The following is a 14,584-nucleotide window of genomic DNA, read 5'->3' as shown; positions in this document are numbered from 1 at the left end:
TAATGACATCTGTCCAAATGTCTGGTAATTCAAACTTTCAGGAAGAAAGAGCAAGTACTGAATAGATCTTGACTCTGCTGTTCTTGATTTAACGTAAACCTTCTGGTTGATCTGGATCTAATTCCCATGTGAAAGTTCAAAGAAAATAAATGTCAGTGGGCTTTGTTAATCTCTTACCTACAATAAATAATGAAAACTCATTCCAGGTGATCTGGACAAATGGAGAACATGATAGTCTTAATTTTCAGTTGATCCCAAGGAAACTGTAAACTGTGGGTAGCTACCTGTGCCTGTATCTGTTGGGAATGTAAGGACAGATCATGTAGACAGGTTATGAATATGTACTTCAAAGAACAGATTATGAAGAGCTTGTGGGCCAGTGACGCAGAAAAGATGTATCTTATGAAGAGACATCATCGTCACTTGTCTGGAAGAAGCATTTAACATCCAGATAGACCTTTGCCTTTTTTGGAAATACGTTGGTTAACTCAGCTATAAACTGTTTAATGCAGAATCAGACTCAGGGCATGCAGTAATTTCATATCTATAGCAACTTTTTTTCTCCCTCTTTCAAGGATTTGTGATTTGAATAAGGTACAAGTTTTCATCTTCTCAGAGTAGAGGATGTAGGGAGGTCAACAGCAGGATGTGTAAGAACGTCACTTGGTGGTTTGGGGGAAAATCTCCCTCTCTCTCACTCTTACAGGTTTTAAGGATGGTGGCAGGATGAATTTGCTGATACTTTGTTGTCATAGTTTGTATTAAATGCCAATAGATTTTCTTCAGTGAATATTCATAAGCTGCAAAAAGTGATAAGGGTTTTCTTGTGCGAGGTTGTCTTGACTGAAGAACATTTTATCAAAGCTTGGTACATTTCACTTGCTTCAAGCATCTACTTCTCTGCACAACTGAAGAAGCTAATGATACAAAAAGATTATTTTTGTACTATTTATGGTGAAGGTAAAAGAAGTTTTAGAGTCCAGGCTTGTGCATTTACACAAAGATTTCATTTATCTCATTAGTTCTGATATAAAATGTGAAACAGCCAAGTTGGCCAAAGCACCAAATAATAGTTACCAAAAAGGTAATACACAGGGTAACACTATTGACTTAAAATGCTATGTGGTGATCTATATCTTTTGCTGAGATTTTTCTCCTCTGTCTCTGTCTCCAGACTTGTAGAACACAGACACCTACCTGTGAGCTAGGTTAGATACATTCATATCATATCCAGTCAAGAGAGACAAGCATTTCCAGACTGTGGTCTGTCTGGCTTACTTTAGATACTTCTTTAGGATTATTTGACTCCTGAAGTGCTCGTTTCTCTCTTTTGACTGTTAAAGGGAGTCCAGACGGCCCGCTCAGATGTAGGTGTATTTTTATGGACAGGCTAATGCCACCTTCTTGTGTCATTTAGTTTAATTCAGAATAATAATTGTGATTTATATTTGTGCTTGCAGGTTGGTCAGGACAAAGGAAGCTGTTCTTTTCACAGAAACCCCAGCCCATGCGTTGTTCCTCAAGAGAATGAAAATATTTTCCACACAATATTTGCTTTTTTCACAAAGTCTGGCAGAAAAGTATTGGTAAGAAAGTCCACTTATGGCAAACTTGAACATGCATTGTATCTTACAAAAGATTTTGTGTGGCTTAGCATGAAGTACTCAAGCATATAGTTCATTATACAGCAGCTGTTTGGTGCATGTATACTGATACTGATGTTGTGCTGTGGGGGGTATTTAGTGATTTTAATTATCTGATTTTTAAACAGAAATAAGAAGTTTCAGGAAGTGCAGCAGGGAGGGAGTTGCCTGACATGGCAGCGCACACGTGGTGACCAGAGCCCTCGCTCCCATGTTTTTTCAAAGGCACGTGGGGCAGCGGGGCCCTGCACCGTGCTGGGTGCCTGACTCCCGCCGAGGACTGATGTGCAGCAGCAGCAGCCCTGCTCCTCCCAGCCCCGGGCACTCACCTGGCTCCGTGGCTCTGTAGAGGGCTGCATTTTACCTGGCTTGCTTTCATGCAGGTCTCTCTAGCTGTCTCCAGGTCTTGAAAGTTGCTGCTATTTCAATGCAGGAGTGCTGTATTTTAGCAGTTTACTATGTAACTTGGTCAGCTGGTGTGTTTGCTATTACACAACTTGTCACTGAATTTTTTCCTCCTTTGCCTAACAGCTTTTTCTGTATTTCCTGTAGGACTGTGAAAGACCAGGCAGGTCCTGCTTAATTATACGCTGCAACTTAAGCTCACTAGCCAAAGCAGAGTCCTGTGATATAAGTATCTACACGCTGCTGAATACTGAGATACTGAAGAAGGTATGTGCTTCCTTTGTAATTTGTCTTAAATGCCAATTTAACTATGCTTATGTGCACCAATGGACTCAAAACTTGCATTCGTTCCTCTCTTTACTAGTGTGTTAAAAAAAATCATGGTGTCAAAGAAAACAGATCTATTTATCAACAGCATGTATGGAGGTGTTAATCCTAGTTCTTACCCATTACCCATTAAGACAGAAATAAATTAAGTTCAGAAATTTATACATTGAGAAACAACAAATGAGGCCCCTAATTTTATGCATGGTGTTAAGGCTAGAGACTCCTGAAAGTTAAATTGATTTCTGGAAGTTTTCATTCTGAAAAATGAAAAGTAGAGTAAGTGCATGTAAACTGTGACCAACTATCTATCATTCCTTCCATGTAAACAGAGACGTGGCAGTTTTTTGTAATTTTTTTACTTCAAATTATTATTATTCAAAGAAGATGCATCACAACCATATTAATGCTGAGCTTGACATTTGTGACAAGAAACAAATGGTTGCAAGTTAATTCCTGTCTTCTCTGAAGCCACTGAATGAGACAGCAAATCTTTTAAATTTCTAGTGATTTACTGCATTTTGCCCTGTTTTCCTTTACTTAAAAGATGCTGACTGTGTAATTGTGGCAAGATGCTATAAGATTATGAGGGTGTAAGATAATCAGAGGAGAAAGCTGGTAGCATGAGCCTACTAAATAAACCTGTCTTTGATAGCTTCTAGATTGAAAGCATTGGAGAGAGCCCTTATTAGAAAGCAGTTCCTAAAGCAATTGATAGCCCTGAGCTTTTCCAGATGAAACCAACCAATCTGCTAATGTTTGTTCATCTCTGAAAACAGGAAATATAGGCAAGGCCAGAAGTTTCAGGGGTTTGTTACATGCTTATAGAAATGCTGAAATATGTAAGCAAGTAACTAAGTGCACACAAAATGTGCTTCTGCGAAACTCAGTCCTGGGAAAAGCCAGGATTCATCCTGTCTGCTGGGTCCTTTCCAAGATGACCATTAGCAACATTCCTTTAAGAGACATACAGTGCTTACACGAGTCTTTGGGTCAGTATCACCAATGCATACCATTTGCTACTTATGTCCTACCCTCCCCATGGTGAACAGCATACAAATGACTAACCTATAAGTTGAAATGGCAGTTTATTGGAATGTGCCTATTAAAATGCACTGTGTAAAATATAGGAGAAACATATATTAATAAGGGGAGGTGTAGATTGAATATTTAAGATATTTGCAGTGTACAGATTCAACTAATCAAGATGTTTTCACCTTGGGAAATACTTGAGTTTATCCCAGGTTTTGTATATCTTTTTTCTCTTCACTTGAAAAACAAATAGGAACTTTTCTTTGATGGTTAATATTGAGCCTACCTGTGTTGATGGGCAATGTTCTGTCTTTTGCGTCTGCGGTACATGTGGGAAACATTAACAGGCCAAATACAAATGGTGTGTTTAGAGTCCAACATACCTGATTTTGTTTTATTCTGAGATAATGTGCTCGGTTTTGTTTGTTATGAGCGTAAGCTATCTTTTTCAAAGCAGGGTTTTAACCAGGATAGTACTTAACTCTCAGCCCAAGCTCCACTGGGCATTGTCTAAGTGTGTTTATTACACTGGCAAATGTTTGATGTTTTTGTTTGGGGTATTTTTGGTGCTTCTGTTTGCACCCTCAAATCCAATTCTTCCTCTTTTTACTTCTCAGGACAGCTCATCGGTCATCCAGTTTGTCACAAGAGCGAGGGTACAGGTGGACCCTGACCTCAGAGTTGTGGAGGTGCCCAATGGGAGCCCAGAAGAAAAACCAGTAAGTAAATGAACCTGAAGAGAAAGGTTTCCTGATGCCAGTGGGCTGGAGATCATACGCAAACTGGAATTTGTGGCTGGGCTTGGTCTGGGCTAGCCCATGAGAGTGCTCAGACTTTGGCTAGACTAGCAGTGCTGTGAACTGTGCTTCTGTGATTTTGCTGTCTGTGATAACCATGCCATCACAGTGAATGATGTTATGTGGAGCAGGAGGTTCTGTGTTGTACTAGCCAAAATTGTAATACCCTTGAGGTATTTGTGCAAAAATTAGGTTTAGCTTCCCATTCTAGGGTCAACGTCCGCTTTAATCTAATTCAGATTTTCCTTGAAAACCTAGCAGAGACTTGAAACCCCAGCAAAGTCTTTTCAGATGTGCCAGTATGAAATATTTAGAAGTGTTAATGATATTTTGGGAGCTGTGAAAATGGGCAAGGAGGTCTAAACTTTCAGAGGTTCATTTAACTGTTCAGTTGTGCTGAGCTGGTGGAATTCATGTATGATCTGATACTGCATTTTGTGTTGATCTCCGTGAGGCTGGATTGAAAATTGAAGGGGAAATATTAAAGTTCAAGGTGAATTCACTGTATAGTTTTGGCTGTAAGTACAGTCTACTGGAGAACAAGGAGGTGATGTCTTTGGTTTCCTACTACCAAGTTGCCCAATACTTACACATGAAAATTGAACAGGGGGCCACACCCAAATTCAGCTTTCTTTTTGCCTGGTGAAATTTTAAAATTTCATTTCTTATTTCTCTCTCACATGAGAATCAAAGGTAATCTGGAATACTTTCAATTTCTCCTCTTGCTGTATATTTTTGGAACTTGATCTAGATCCCATTTCTCAGTTATCTTTTTATCCCTGACTGTCATCACCACTAGCCCACGCAACTATTCTTTCATTGACTCTGTTTCAGTGAGTGCTATTGAGGTTTGAGTGTGAGAGCATTTAGTCCAACACACTTTTGGAAGACACTGATGTCCCAAATTAAAGCGCTCATCTCAGAGATACAGGATTTAAAACCCTACGGGCAAAGAAAGAATTGAACTTGCATCTACTTGCTACCTTCAGTCTGAAAGTAGAGACACCAGGACAGTACCGTCTTCTCCACCATCATGTCTCCGACCCTAGACTTAACTTTCTATTTTATTGGACCTGTCAGAAAAAGAAATTCTTTTATATGACAGGACCCCATTTTTTCCCTTCTGTTTTATTTTCTTTGTCAGGTTTCTGGACCATTCTGAAGAGCATTAAAAAATAGTCTTGGCAGCTGAAATAAAAAACATAGCTAGCCTCCCCTGGGAATGTGCCTTATAAGGGACCTGCAGCCCTGATTGTTAATACATTACTTGATCTCTCTTTAGTTCTACAGCTTGCACAGAGCAAATCCTTGCAATTTTATGGCAAAATTTCATTAATGACTGAATTAACACCTGACTGTGATACCCCTGCCTCAACTGAAACAGAAGAAGCCAGGATCTCTCTGCCAAATATTTTGATCTGTAAAGGGGTTTAGAATCTCTCAGAATGATAGGCACAATGTAAAATGCATGGGATTACTATTTTTTAATGTTCAAAATTTAGAAATGCTTTTATCTAGGAATGCAAGCATTGCTGTATTTAATTGTTATCTAGTGCTTGGAGAAAAAAAAAAAAATCCCAACTTTGTCCTTTTCTTGTTCCCAGAAAGCCTTTCATCAAGCCTTAAGTTGCAATGATTATAAAGTACACTGTGTATATAAATCTTCAAAAAAGAGCTTGCTCCTAATTCCTGGGAAGCCCTAGCTATAAAGGAGCATGCCTGACGTTGTAGCCATGTAACAACAATTTGTAATTTCAAGTCTTTTCTAATGTGAGTGCCATTTTCTCTCTCCTTTATGCTATTCTCATATGTCTGTTGGCTTCACCATTGCTGTATGTTTTGCATAGGGTCATGTTGAGGGAAAAATTTAAGACATGTGGTTTGGCTCAAGGTATTCATTTTCTCCCCCTTCTCTTTTCTTGTGGAATGCAGAAGGGAATAGTACTTGTTGCAAGCCACAGCTATTCAGCTGGATGCAGAGACAGGAGAGAGAAAATATCTTTGTTCATACTCCTCCTTTCCTTTTTAAAGCTCATCCTGTGTACTTTTCGTTGACCATGGACTGCTGTATCATATCTGTTTGGATAACAGCTCCTTCTGAACAGTTGTGCATGGATTTCCTTTGAGTCGATGAGTTTATGAAAGCGTTCCCTAACAATGAAAAACATTTTCTTAGACACTTTATCATGGTAAATTTGAAAAGGCCTTTTTGCTTTCTACAGCTAAATGTAGACTTATTAGCACGTTTAAATGGTTCTTTAGAAGCAGGTGCCCTTAATTCACTGGGCACTTTTGCAATATGGTGTACAATATCAAAGTGCAAACTATCTATAAAGAGGACAAAAGGAAAAGGAAGATTGATATTTGTGATGCTAGTGTAAGAGTACCAGCGGTGGCAGGACCACCCACATAAATATCAGTTATGTCAGAAACTCCAGTAGATGATTTGTAAGGGAGATGCAAAAGCTTATGTAAATATCTCTAAGTTGGGTAGCAGGCTGTCTTTGAAATGAACCCATTTTTTAAAAAGAAGCATTTATGCAATTTTCAGAAATCATTTGTCTGGATTTGGATATGGTTTCATGTGACTTGGAATGATATATTTTCTGTCTCTGGTTACAATACACTGTTTGAACTCTTATATTGGACAAATCACATGAAGAAGGTGAGCAGAGTTTGGATTTGGCTCTGTGGTGACAGTTGTATTAACATGAGTGTATATTGGCTGAAACTTATGGCGTGGTATTTTCAGGAAGCATACTTTCTTTTCTTTAGCATATGGGTTTCTCTGAAGGTTTGGCTCCCTTCTTCTCTGCATGTGAGGCAAAACCAGCAATAAGCTCCATGAGACCAGTGGTCAAATACCAGATCCAAGGATTCGCATTCCGTGCTCGCTGCTCGTGTGCAGCAGGCGGAGTGCTCTTTCGGAGCAAAAGGACTTTCCTCTGTGAGTGCCAATGTGGAGGGAAGAAGAGGCTGGATTTCACTGTGTCAAAACCAGCTGAATGCCTCTGAGTCTCCCTGTCTTGAAAGTGAGGAAATGCAAAGCTGAATAGATGAAAGAGGAACTCCAGATAAAATGCACACAGCTCCTGCAACAAAGTGCCCTGTAAAGCTGAAGGCTGCCGTATAGCTGTCTGGTGCTGTCAGGTCAGCACAGGTAGGCTTCATCAAGCCTTTGAACCCTTCCCTCCTCCTGGGTAGAGATCACTGTTTTCTCATTTTCAGCCCAGTCACACCAGGTTTCATTCCACACAGGCAAGTAGTTGCCCTACAGGGTTGGGGTTTTTTGCTCAGGATTTAGGTATGTTTGTGTTTGTGATGATAAACAAATATATTTGGGGGAAAACAACAACAAAAGAAAAACTTAAAAAATTAAGTTTATTGTTGCAAAGACCTACAAGGTGTTTTTGAGAGGTCTTTATATGCATATTTATATGCAGAGAGATTCAAATGCATATTCACATGCCTAAGCTTTTAGCCATCTGCCTGCAGCGCAGAGGATTCCTGACTTTGACCTGTTCTCCATGTCTGCGTTGGAAGGAGCAGCCTGTGGTACTAGACAGTGCTCATGATGTCCCAGCCTTTTTTTAATGCATGTGGGAATATCTCTTCCACTCAGCAACCTACCCCACCCCACCTCTTGCCTTTTAGAAACACTTAGCATTTTAAGCCACTTGTTCTCTCCAGCTTACCTTTGAGATGGGCGCAACATCCTAGCCTGGCTGGAGCCAGATGCATGCTTCCTCCAGCAGCTTTGCGGCCTCCTTTCCAGTGGGTTGTTTGCTACCTTATTTTTTTCACCACATTTTGTTTTTCATTTCGTTGTTTTACCTTTCCATCTGTTGCTGTAACAATCCCTTTATAGATTTTCTTGTCTTTACAGTCCAGTCTGGCAGGTAGGAACACACGCTTGGGTAAAGGAATAGATCAATACACAACAGCAATAAAATACAGTTAATTTCCCAGGGATAGAGACAAGCAGGTAGCGTGGATACCTCAGGTTTGTAGTTTTCAAGAACTTCTAAGGTTTTTCTTAGTATATGTAAATAAATGCATATATATAAAAAGGGGTGCATATACATATGTGTACAGATGTATAGGAGAATAGTGTCTTTACTGCAAGTCCCCCCAAGTATAACAGCACTTGAATGGACAAGTCAGCCAGCAGTGCAATGTTGTTTGAAACACCAGAAATATTCTGGGCAATAATACAGAAATAAAATAGGATCTTTTTATAAGCCCGTGCCTTCCATGGTGCTGTGGTTCATGATACAAGTGCATAAAATTCATTTAGTGTGAGTAAGCAAACAGAAATTAAAATTTTGCAATTATGTATTCCTCACCAGATTTTGCTGAAGTATGTTTCTTGTCTTTCTGAGTCCCAGTGCAGCAGCATGTACCTATTCTGCAAAGGGCTTCAGCACACTATGAACTTCTAAGTATTTGCAAAATTCCTACTCGGTCAACTTCTTAACTTCTTGCCTACACACTTTACTGAAATAGGGTGTTTTAAAAGCATTAAAAAAATATAAAATTCTGATTCTTTTCAATCTGTTCACTAAGACTATCAGAATATTAGCAAGTGTTTCGTACAGGTGGAAGAGGAACTGGTAGGTGCCCTTGTCCATGTGGGTTCAATATTTCAGAAATCAGTGGTAGGGTGCAGATCTCTCTTATTTTACAGAAAGGCAGTTACATTGTGTAAGACCTGATTGACATGTGAGCTACAAACAACTAAACTACAAGCTATGCTGACTCCCAGGTTTTCCCACTTTCAGATCGCACAAGTACAGTGTGAAATGCAAAAGATAAATACGAAACTAAAACTCCTCATACATTGTCAAGACAACTGTCTTTTTCGTGGCCTTTGGCTGGTGTTTCATCAGAGTCTGAAAACAAGCCTGTAATCCACTCCGTTTGCATGTGCTTTCTCTGAATCAGACAGCTGCCACCCCCCCACGCCGGGATGCTTTCCCGTCCCCCCCCCCCTCCCTTATCTTCTGTATCAGTCACCCTTGTCACTCCTGTCTTCTGTATCAGTCAGGGCTGTGGGAAGTGCCCTGGGCTGGGGGCTGCCTTGTGCTCCCCAGTGTGTTGGCTGCCCTATAGGGGCTGTGCTGCTGGGGTGGATGGGGCGAGGGGTTCCAGGTTCGCTTGAGATTGGCTTTCAGAGACTGCGCAATGGCCAGCAGGTCAAGCGGCCGGCGGCTGATAGCACACTTCTCTTTAGTAACGTCACCCTCTGCCTCGAACCTCCCCCCTAGGATGACTTGCTTCCCTGGCCTCCCACCAATTACTGTACTGGTTCTTGCTGATACTCCTGATGTGTGATGTACACTGACTGTCTGCTCAGGCTGGTTTGATTGGGGTTTGGCTCGGGTTTTTTGTTATCGGTTGCTTCTTCACCGAAACTCGTTGCAGTGGCTGCGTATTAATGCAGGCAGACTTTGAGGGCTTGAGAGGGATAAGGACATTAACATGTGCAACTTGTCTGCTCCTCTCCAAACCACAAAGCCATGAACAGGGGGGGTTTATGCTTGTATGTTGATTCCAGACTGCTAGAAGAAACTGGATAGATAAGAAGCTGTTGTTGCTCTCTACCCTTACAGCTTGAGCTGTGCCTGCAAAACCTACAGCCAAGCTATTCTAGCCAGCGTGCTTCAAACCTGAAATGTGGGGCTCTTGGTGTAGAGATGATGTATAATTTGATCTCTGCAGCTATTCCTGGCTCTGTCTTTTGGCAGCTTGAAGGACACACAGATCTATTGTGCTGGAGGTTGTGTTAACTTTCACTCTCTGAGTAGTGGAGAGAAGGTACCACCTCATTTTGCATCCAGGGACTGCTTGAAAGGTCTCTTCGCTGAAGTTGGCGATACTTAAAATGTTGGGAGGTTTTTTGTTTTAGAGTCAGAAAGGAAAATAACATCAGTGCCTTATCATCTAAGAAATAGTCATCTGACTTGTGTCTGCAAGATGGATGCTAACCATAGCCTCCTTGAGAAATGGACTGCCACATCAGATCATCTTTCCAAGCTGGCTCAGAAATATGAAAAAGGCACAAGATTTGTGTTTGATCTCTCTTTTCTGGTATTTCCCTTACACTCATCTTGGCTATGAGGGATGCTCTGCTCCTTAGGAAACTTTCTCTGTTCAGCAAGATGTCTTAAAAAGTCTGACAAAGGCTTTGTGCTAATGTCTGAAATGCTAAAATTATTTTTTTTCTTGGGTGAAGAACTGGTCCATGTTCAAGAGCTATTTTGAGCATTGTGACACTAGTTATGGGAATGTGTTTGGATAACGCTACCTCTGTATAGCTTCATTCCTGTCCATTTGTTGTTTTCATGTCTCGTCATCAAATGCCTGATAATATCTCATCAATATTAAAAAACAGCGTGTGTAAATCAGCTGTACTCAAATTCTTCCTCCACAAAAGCTGTGGTCTTAACCAGTGTTAGCCTGTGAAACTGAGACAAAGGATCTTTGAGTACTTCTTTATGGGAACACCATGTCAAAATATAGCCCTACTAACCTGCTTTCTCTCATCTGTGCCTGTGATTTTTGTGGGTGTTTGCTGAGGCTGCATATACTGACGGAAACAGAGAAATGTTCATTAGTGGGATCTTGGGAGGCTGTCCTGTCTGGTTTCCCACTCCAAGCAGGACTGTTACCTGCACTGGTTCAGGATCCCCATGGCTTTGTCTGAGGACAAAGGAAACCTGCAAGGATGGAGAACCCAGATGCTCTTTGGCCCCTTTTCCAGTGCGGCCATCACATCCCTGTGGCAACCTTTTCCTGAATGCCCACCTTCAACATCCATATGGGCTGTGTGGTACGCATTCCCTTTGCTGTCTCATAAACGATGCTGTTTGAATGGTGTCTCCAGTGAGTAGAGGTATTTCATGGATCTTCCATGGGCCTCTTAAAGATGAGTATCTCAGGGTTGTGTAATTGTATCTGACTCAAACTCCCAGATTTTCGCCCACTTTTAGCTACCAATTTTTTTTGTTTTGTTTAGAAGATTGATTTAACAATTCATATCTAGAAAAGAGTTTTGACATTTTTAAGCAAAGATGATGAAAGTGGTTTGTGAAGGAGGGAGGAAAACTCACTACTTTGCCTTCCAAAACAAAGCCAGACAAAGCAAACGTATTACCTTTAAAAAAATCTCTGTTTCCTCTCTGCATTTGGTGGATATTAAATTGCAAAATTTAACATAGAAATAGCTCTCACTGAGGAGAACTGGTTTTGAGTTTTCCACTGAGGAACTGGTTTTGATTGAAATAAGAGACTGGAAATTCACATAGTGTATACGAGTGGTATAATTTGCTCCCATTTTCTTCTTAAGGGAGACAGTTAAGGAAAGCTCTTTGTAGGATGTATTTCCCTGCCGTACATGCTATACAAAAAGAGTGAAGAGAACAGCAGGGGACTGCTTTCTGCCTTCCCAGAAGAGCCCATGCCTGCACGTGCCCTTCCCTCTTTCACACAATGTGTCTTGTGCAGCACAGCAGGGACAATTTGTATTCAATAGGGCTGTATGTGAGTTGTCCCATTTTTTGTGAAAAAAAGTTGACAAGCTCAGCGTACATGAGTGTTTCGTGGGAAGCATCGGGGTGTTTGGCAGGGCCAGAAACATGATGAGTGAGACAAATCACGCAAGATGTCATGGCAATCCTTGCCAATGCCCAAGGGATGGCGTTTTTCATGCAAACCTTTGTGCACCTTTGGTGGCCCAGCACCAGAACAAGCTCAGTGTCTGAGGTGGGGTGCGGGTTTGGCAGGGCAAGAGTTATTTTGGAGTGGAAGCTGATATCCTTTGGATCCAGTGCATGGCTACTCAAATTCCACTTGAAAGCTTTAAATCCCTTGCGAAAAATAGATGGAAAGCACAAAATTAAGGACGCGTTCCATATTTGTTTGACAGATGAAATATGATCATTGAGGCCACCATGCAATGTGTTTAATAAGATGAGTACAAGAGAAAACAATACAACTTCCAATCATAAAAAGATCTTTTTCTAATTGCTTTGTAGGTGGTCTTTGAGGCTTTGCACAATCTGGAGCCTCGTGGGTATGTTGTCGGATGGATCATTGCCATCAGTTTGCTGGTGGGAATTCTCATCTTCCTGTTGCTGGCTGTGCTCTTATGGAAGGTAAGGTAACAGATGCAACATAAACACCGAGGCTAGTCCCAGGAAAAAAATTTGAATTTATCCTTCTATTTAACATCCATTTGCTTTAGGAACCAAATAATTGTCCACTCCATTACAAAAGCTGTCAGCCAGCAAAAATATTTTCATATACAGGCTTTTGTGAGGGTCAGGGAGAGACTCATGGTGTAGAGAAGAAGTGGAAAAGTGGAAATTTTTTTAGGGCCTGGTTATTAAAAGTTGAAACCTCTGATACCATTTCAGGACAAATGAGGATCCCTCTTAGAAACCTGCTGTTCTCTCACACTTAGATACTTGGTACATCTCTATGGTTTTCTGATGACTGAGGCTCACGGATTTCAACAGTGTTTCCTGAAAATCAGGTCAACTTTGCTTGACCAGCTAAAAGATTGGGTGCCTGCCTAGCAACAAACAGTCAGTAGCTACTGTTTTCAAGAGGTAAATGCCTGGGGGATAGGAGTATCCAGCAATAAATTCTTCAGATCCCTCAAAGAAAGAGTTCCAGATGAGTAAAATGCATTACCAGAGCAAGAAGTGCCAGGACCCGTTAAAAGCCAGCCTTCACACCATCTAAGATAAGATACAATTCTTGTACCCAGACACTGTTACATGGTAGAACTGGGCTGATGCTGACACTTAGCAGCAGCCATCTGGTGTGGTAAATATGAAGGGTAAGGAGCTTCAAGTGTTTTCATTCCTCAGTTCCCTGTTACCAATCCATAAATTTAAAAGGCCATGGTCAAGGTCAGGGACTGTCTTTGAGAGAAGTACATTTCAAATGCACACATGGGAACAAATCCAACCTCATTTTGCTTCCCGTGGCGGAGGTCCAGCAGCCCGATTTGCACTGTTTAGCAGCATGTGCGCTGCAGGCTCTGCTCGCCGGCTGTGCCGGGACTGGAGGTCGCAGCCCCGATGTGCTGCGAAAGGACATATCGCTGCAGGTCGCGAGGCTGTAAAATGGATTTACAAACCTAGGCCAAAAACTGGCCATGCAATTCTTGTTATAGATTATACAGATGTGTGTATAGCTTTCTTATAGATTATACCTCTACTTCATAGATTATGTGAATTTTATATGGGTTATAGATGTAAAGTATTTTTATAGTCAGTTTTGAAGATTTTTAAGCATATAATGGCCAGGTCAAAATTGACTGTGCTTTCCATTTGGAAAACAATGTTTGACCACAGTTTAGAATATCTTATAATTTCTGTTCTGTTTTTCTGGCATGCGGGAAATGCTTTTGCTTTATGTGTCAGAAAGAGTAAAGAAAAAAAAAAAAAAGTCTGTGCAATTAAGATCGTAGAATAACCATAAGAACGGAAAATGTGAGATTGGAAGAGGCCCAGGGTTTATGTCCCAATGACACACAGTTTTGAAAAAGGAGTTACTGCTGCTAATACCTATATGACTGATTTGATATGGCTCATTTCCTGAAAGTAAAAAGGCAGTAGATGAACTGTTGGAAAATGTGCAAGATAAGAGGAATAGCACCTTTCATTGTGAGTCTCCATGAGAATCTGACACAAGTTCAAGTCTCGGTCTCTATTGAAATTAATAGAGTCATTTGCTTCCTGGCTTAATCTTGAAACTTGAGCTCTTTTAAATTTTATAGGGATCATTCACATACACATGCAGAAGCTGCTGTTTTGTTGCATGAAACCTTGAGGAAAATTCTGAGTGACAGCAACAAATAATTGTCATTAACACCAGGCTTGTATAGTCCTTTCTGCACACAGATGTTAAAAGTGCTGAGGCAAAGCAAGGTGAGATGCCTTGTCCAGAGTCCTGTGGCAGAGATGGCAGCAAAAGCCAGGCTTTGTCAGCTGCACTCCAGTGCTTTATCCACAGAGTTGCATGATTACTAAAGGAACTGATAACTTAAGGTTTTGTTTTAGAGAAAAGTGATTAAAAATGTGTAGCTGCTAATATCAGCCAGTATTTTTATTTAAGTCTTAGTCTGGAACGTAAACATACATAAGTAATACTTTGCACTCACTAGTTGCTATATTTATTAACGTTACTGGCAATATTAAAGTTGTCTGAGATAAAACTGACATGGGAAAGTTGCAGTCCTAGAAAGGAATCTTAATTGTCTGATTGTTAATATTTGTTAGACAAAATTGGCCAAGTATATCCTATAGTCATTCCTAAAGTTTGTGTGTGAAGAAGAAAAAAAACCCCACTTATATTAGAAGTGTTTTAGTC

The 14,584-nt window shown here is 40.7% G+C and overlaps 1 protein-coding gene across 1 annotated transcript in view; it reads left to right on the top strand.

Annotated features, from left to right (window-relative positions):
* ITGA9 (integrin subunit alpha 9) overlaps positions 1-14,584 on the top strand; it is a 230,686-nt gene that overhangs the window by 200,542 nt on the left and 15,560 nt on the right. Inside the window, exons 24-27 of the mRNA XM_049817094.1 lie at positions 1,461-1,586; positions 2,196-2,315; positions 4,022-4,123; positions 12,238-12,357. Coding sequence (XP_049673051.1) covers positions 1,461-1,586; positions 2,196-2,315; positions 4,022-4,123; positions 12,238-12,357 — 468 coding nt within the window. The remainder of the gene's footprint in view (positions 1-1,460; positions 1,587-2,195; positions 2,316-4,021; positions 4,124-12,237; positions 12,358-14,584) is intronic.

Source organism: Accipiter gentilis, chromosome 14 (assembly GCF_929443795.1).
Source record: "Accipiter gentilis chromosome 14, bAccGen1.1, whole genome shotgun sequence".
In the NCBI taxonomy this organism is placed as follows: domain Eukaryota; kingdom Metazoa; phylum Chordata; class Aves; order Accipitriformes; family Accipitridae; genus Astur; species Astur gentilis.
This window is presented reverse-complemented; position numbering and strand designations above follow the sequence as displayed.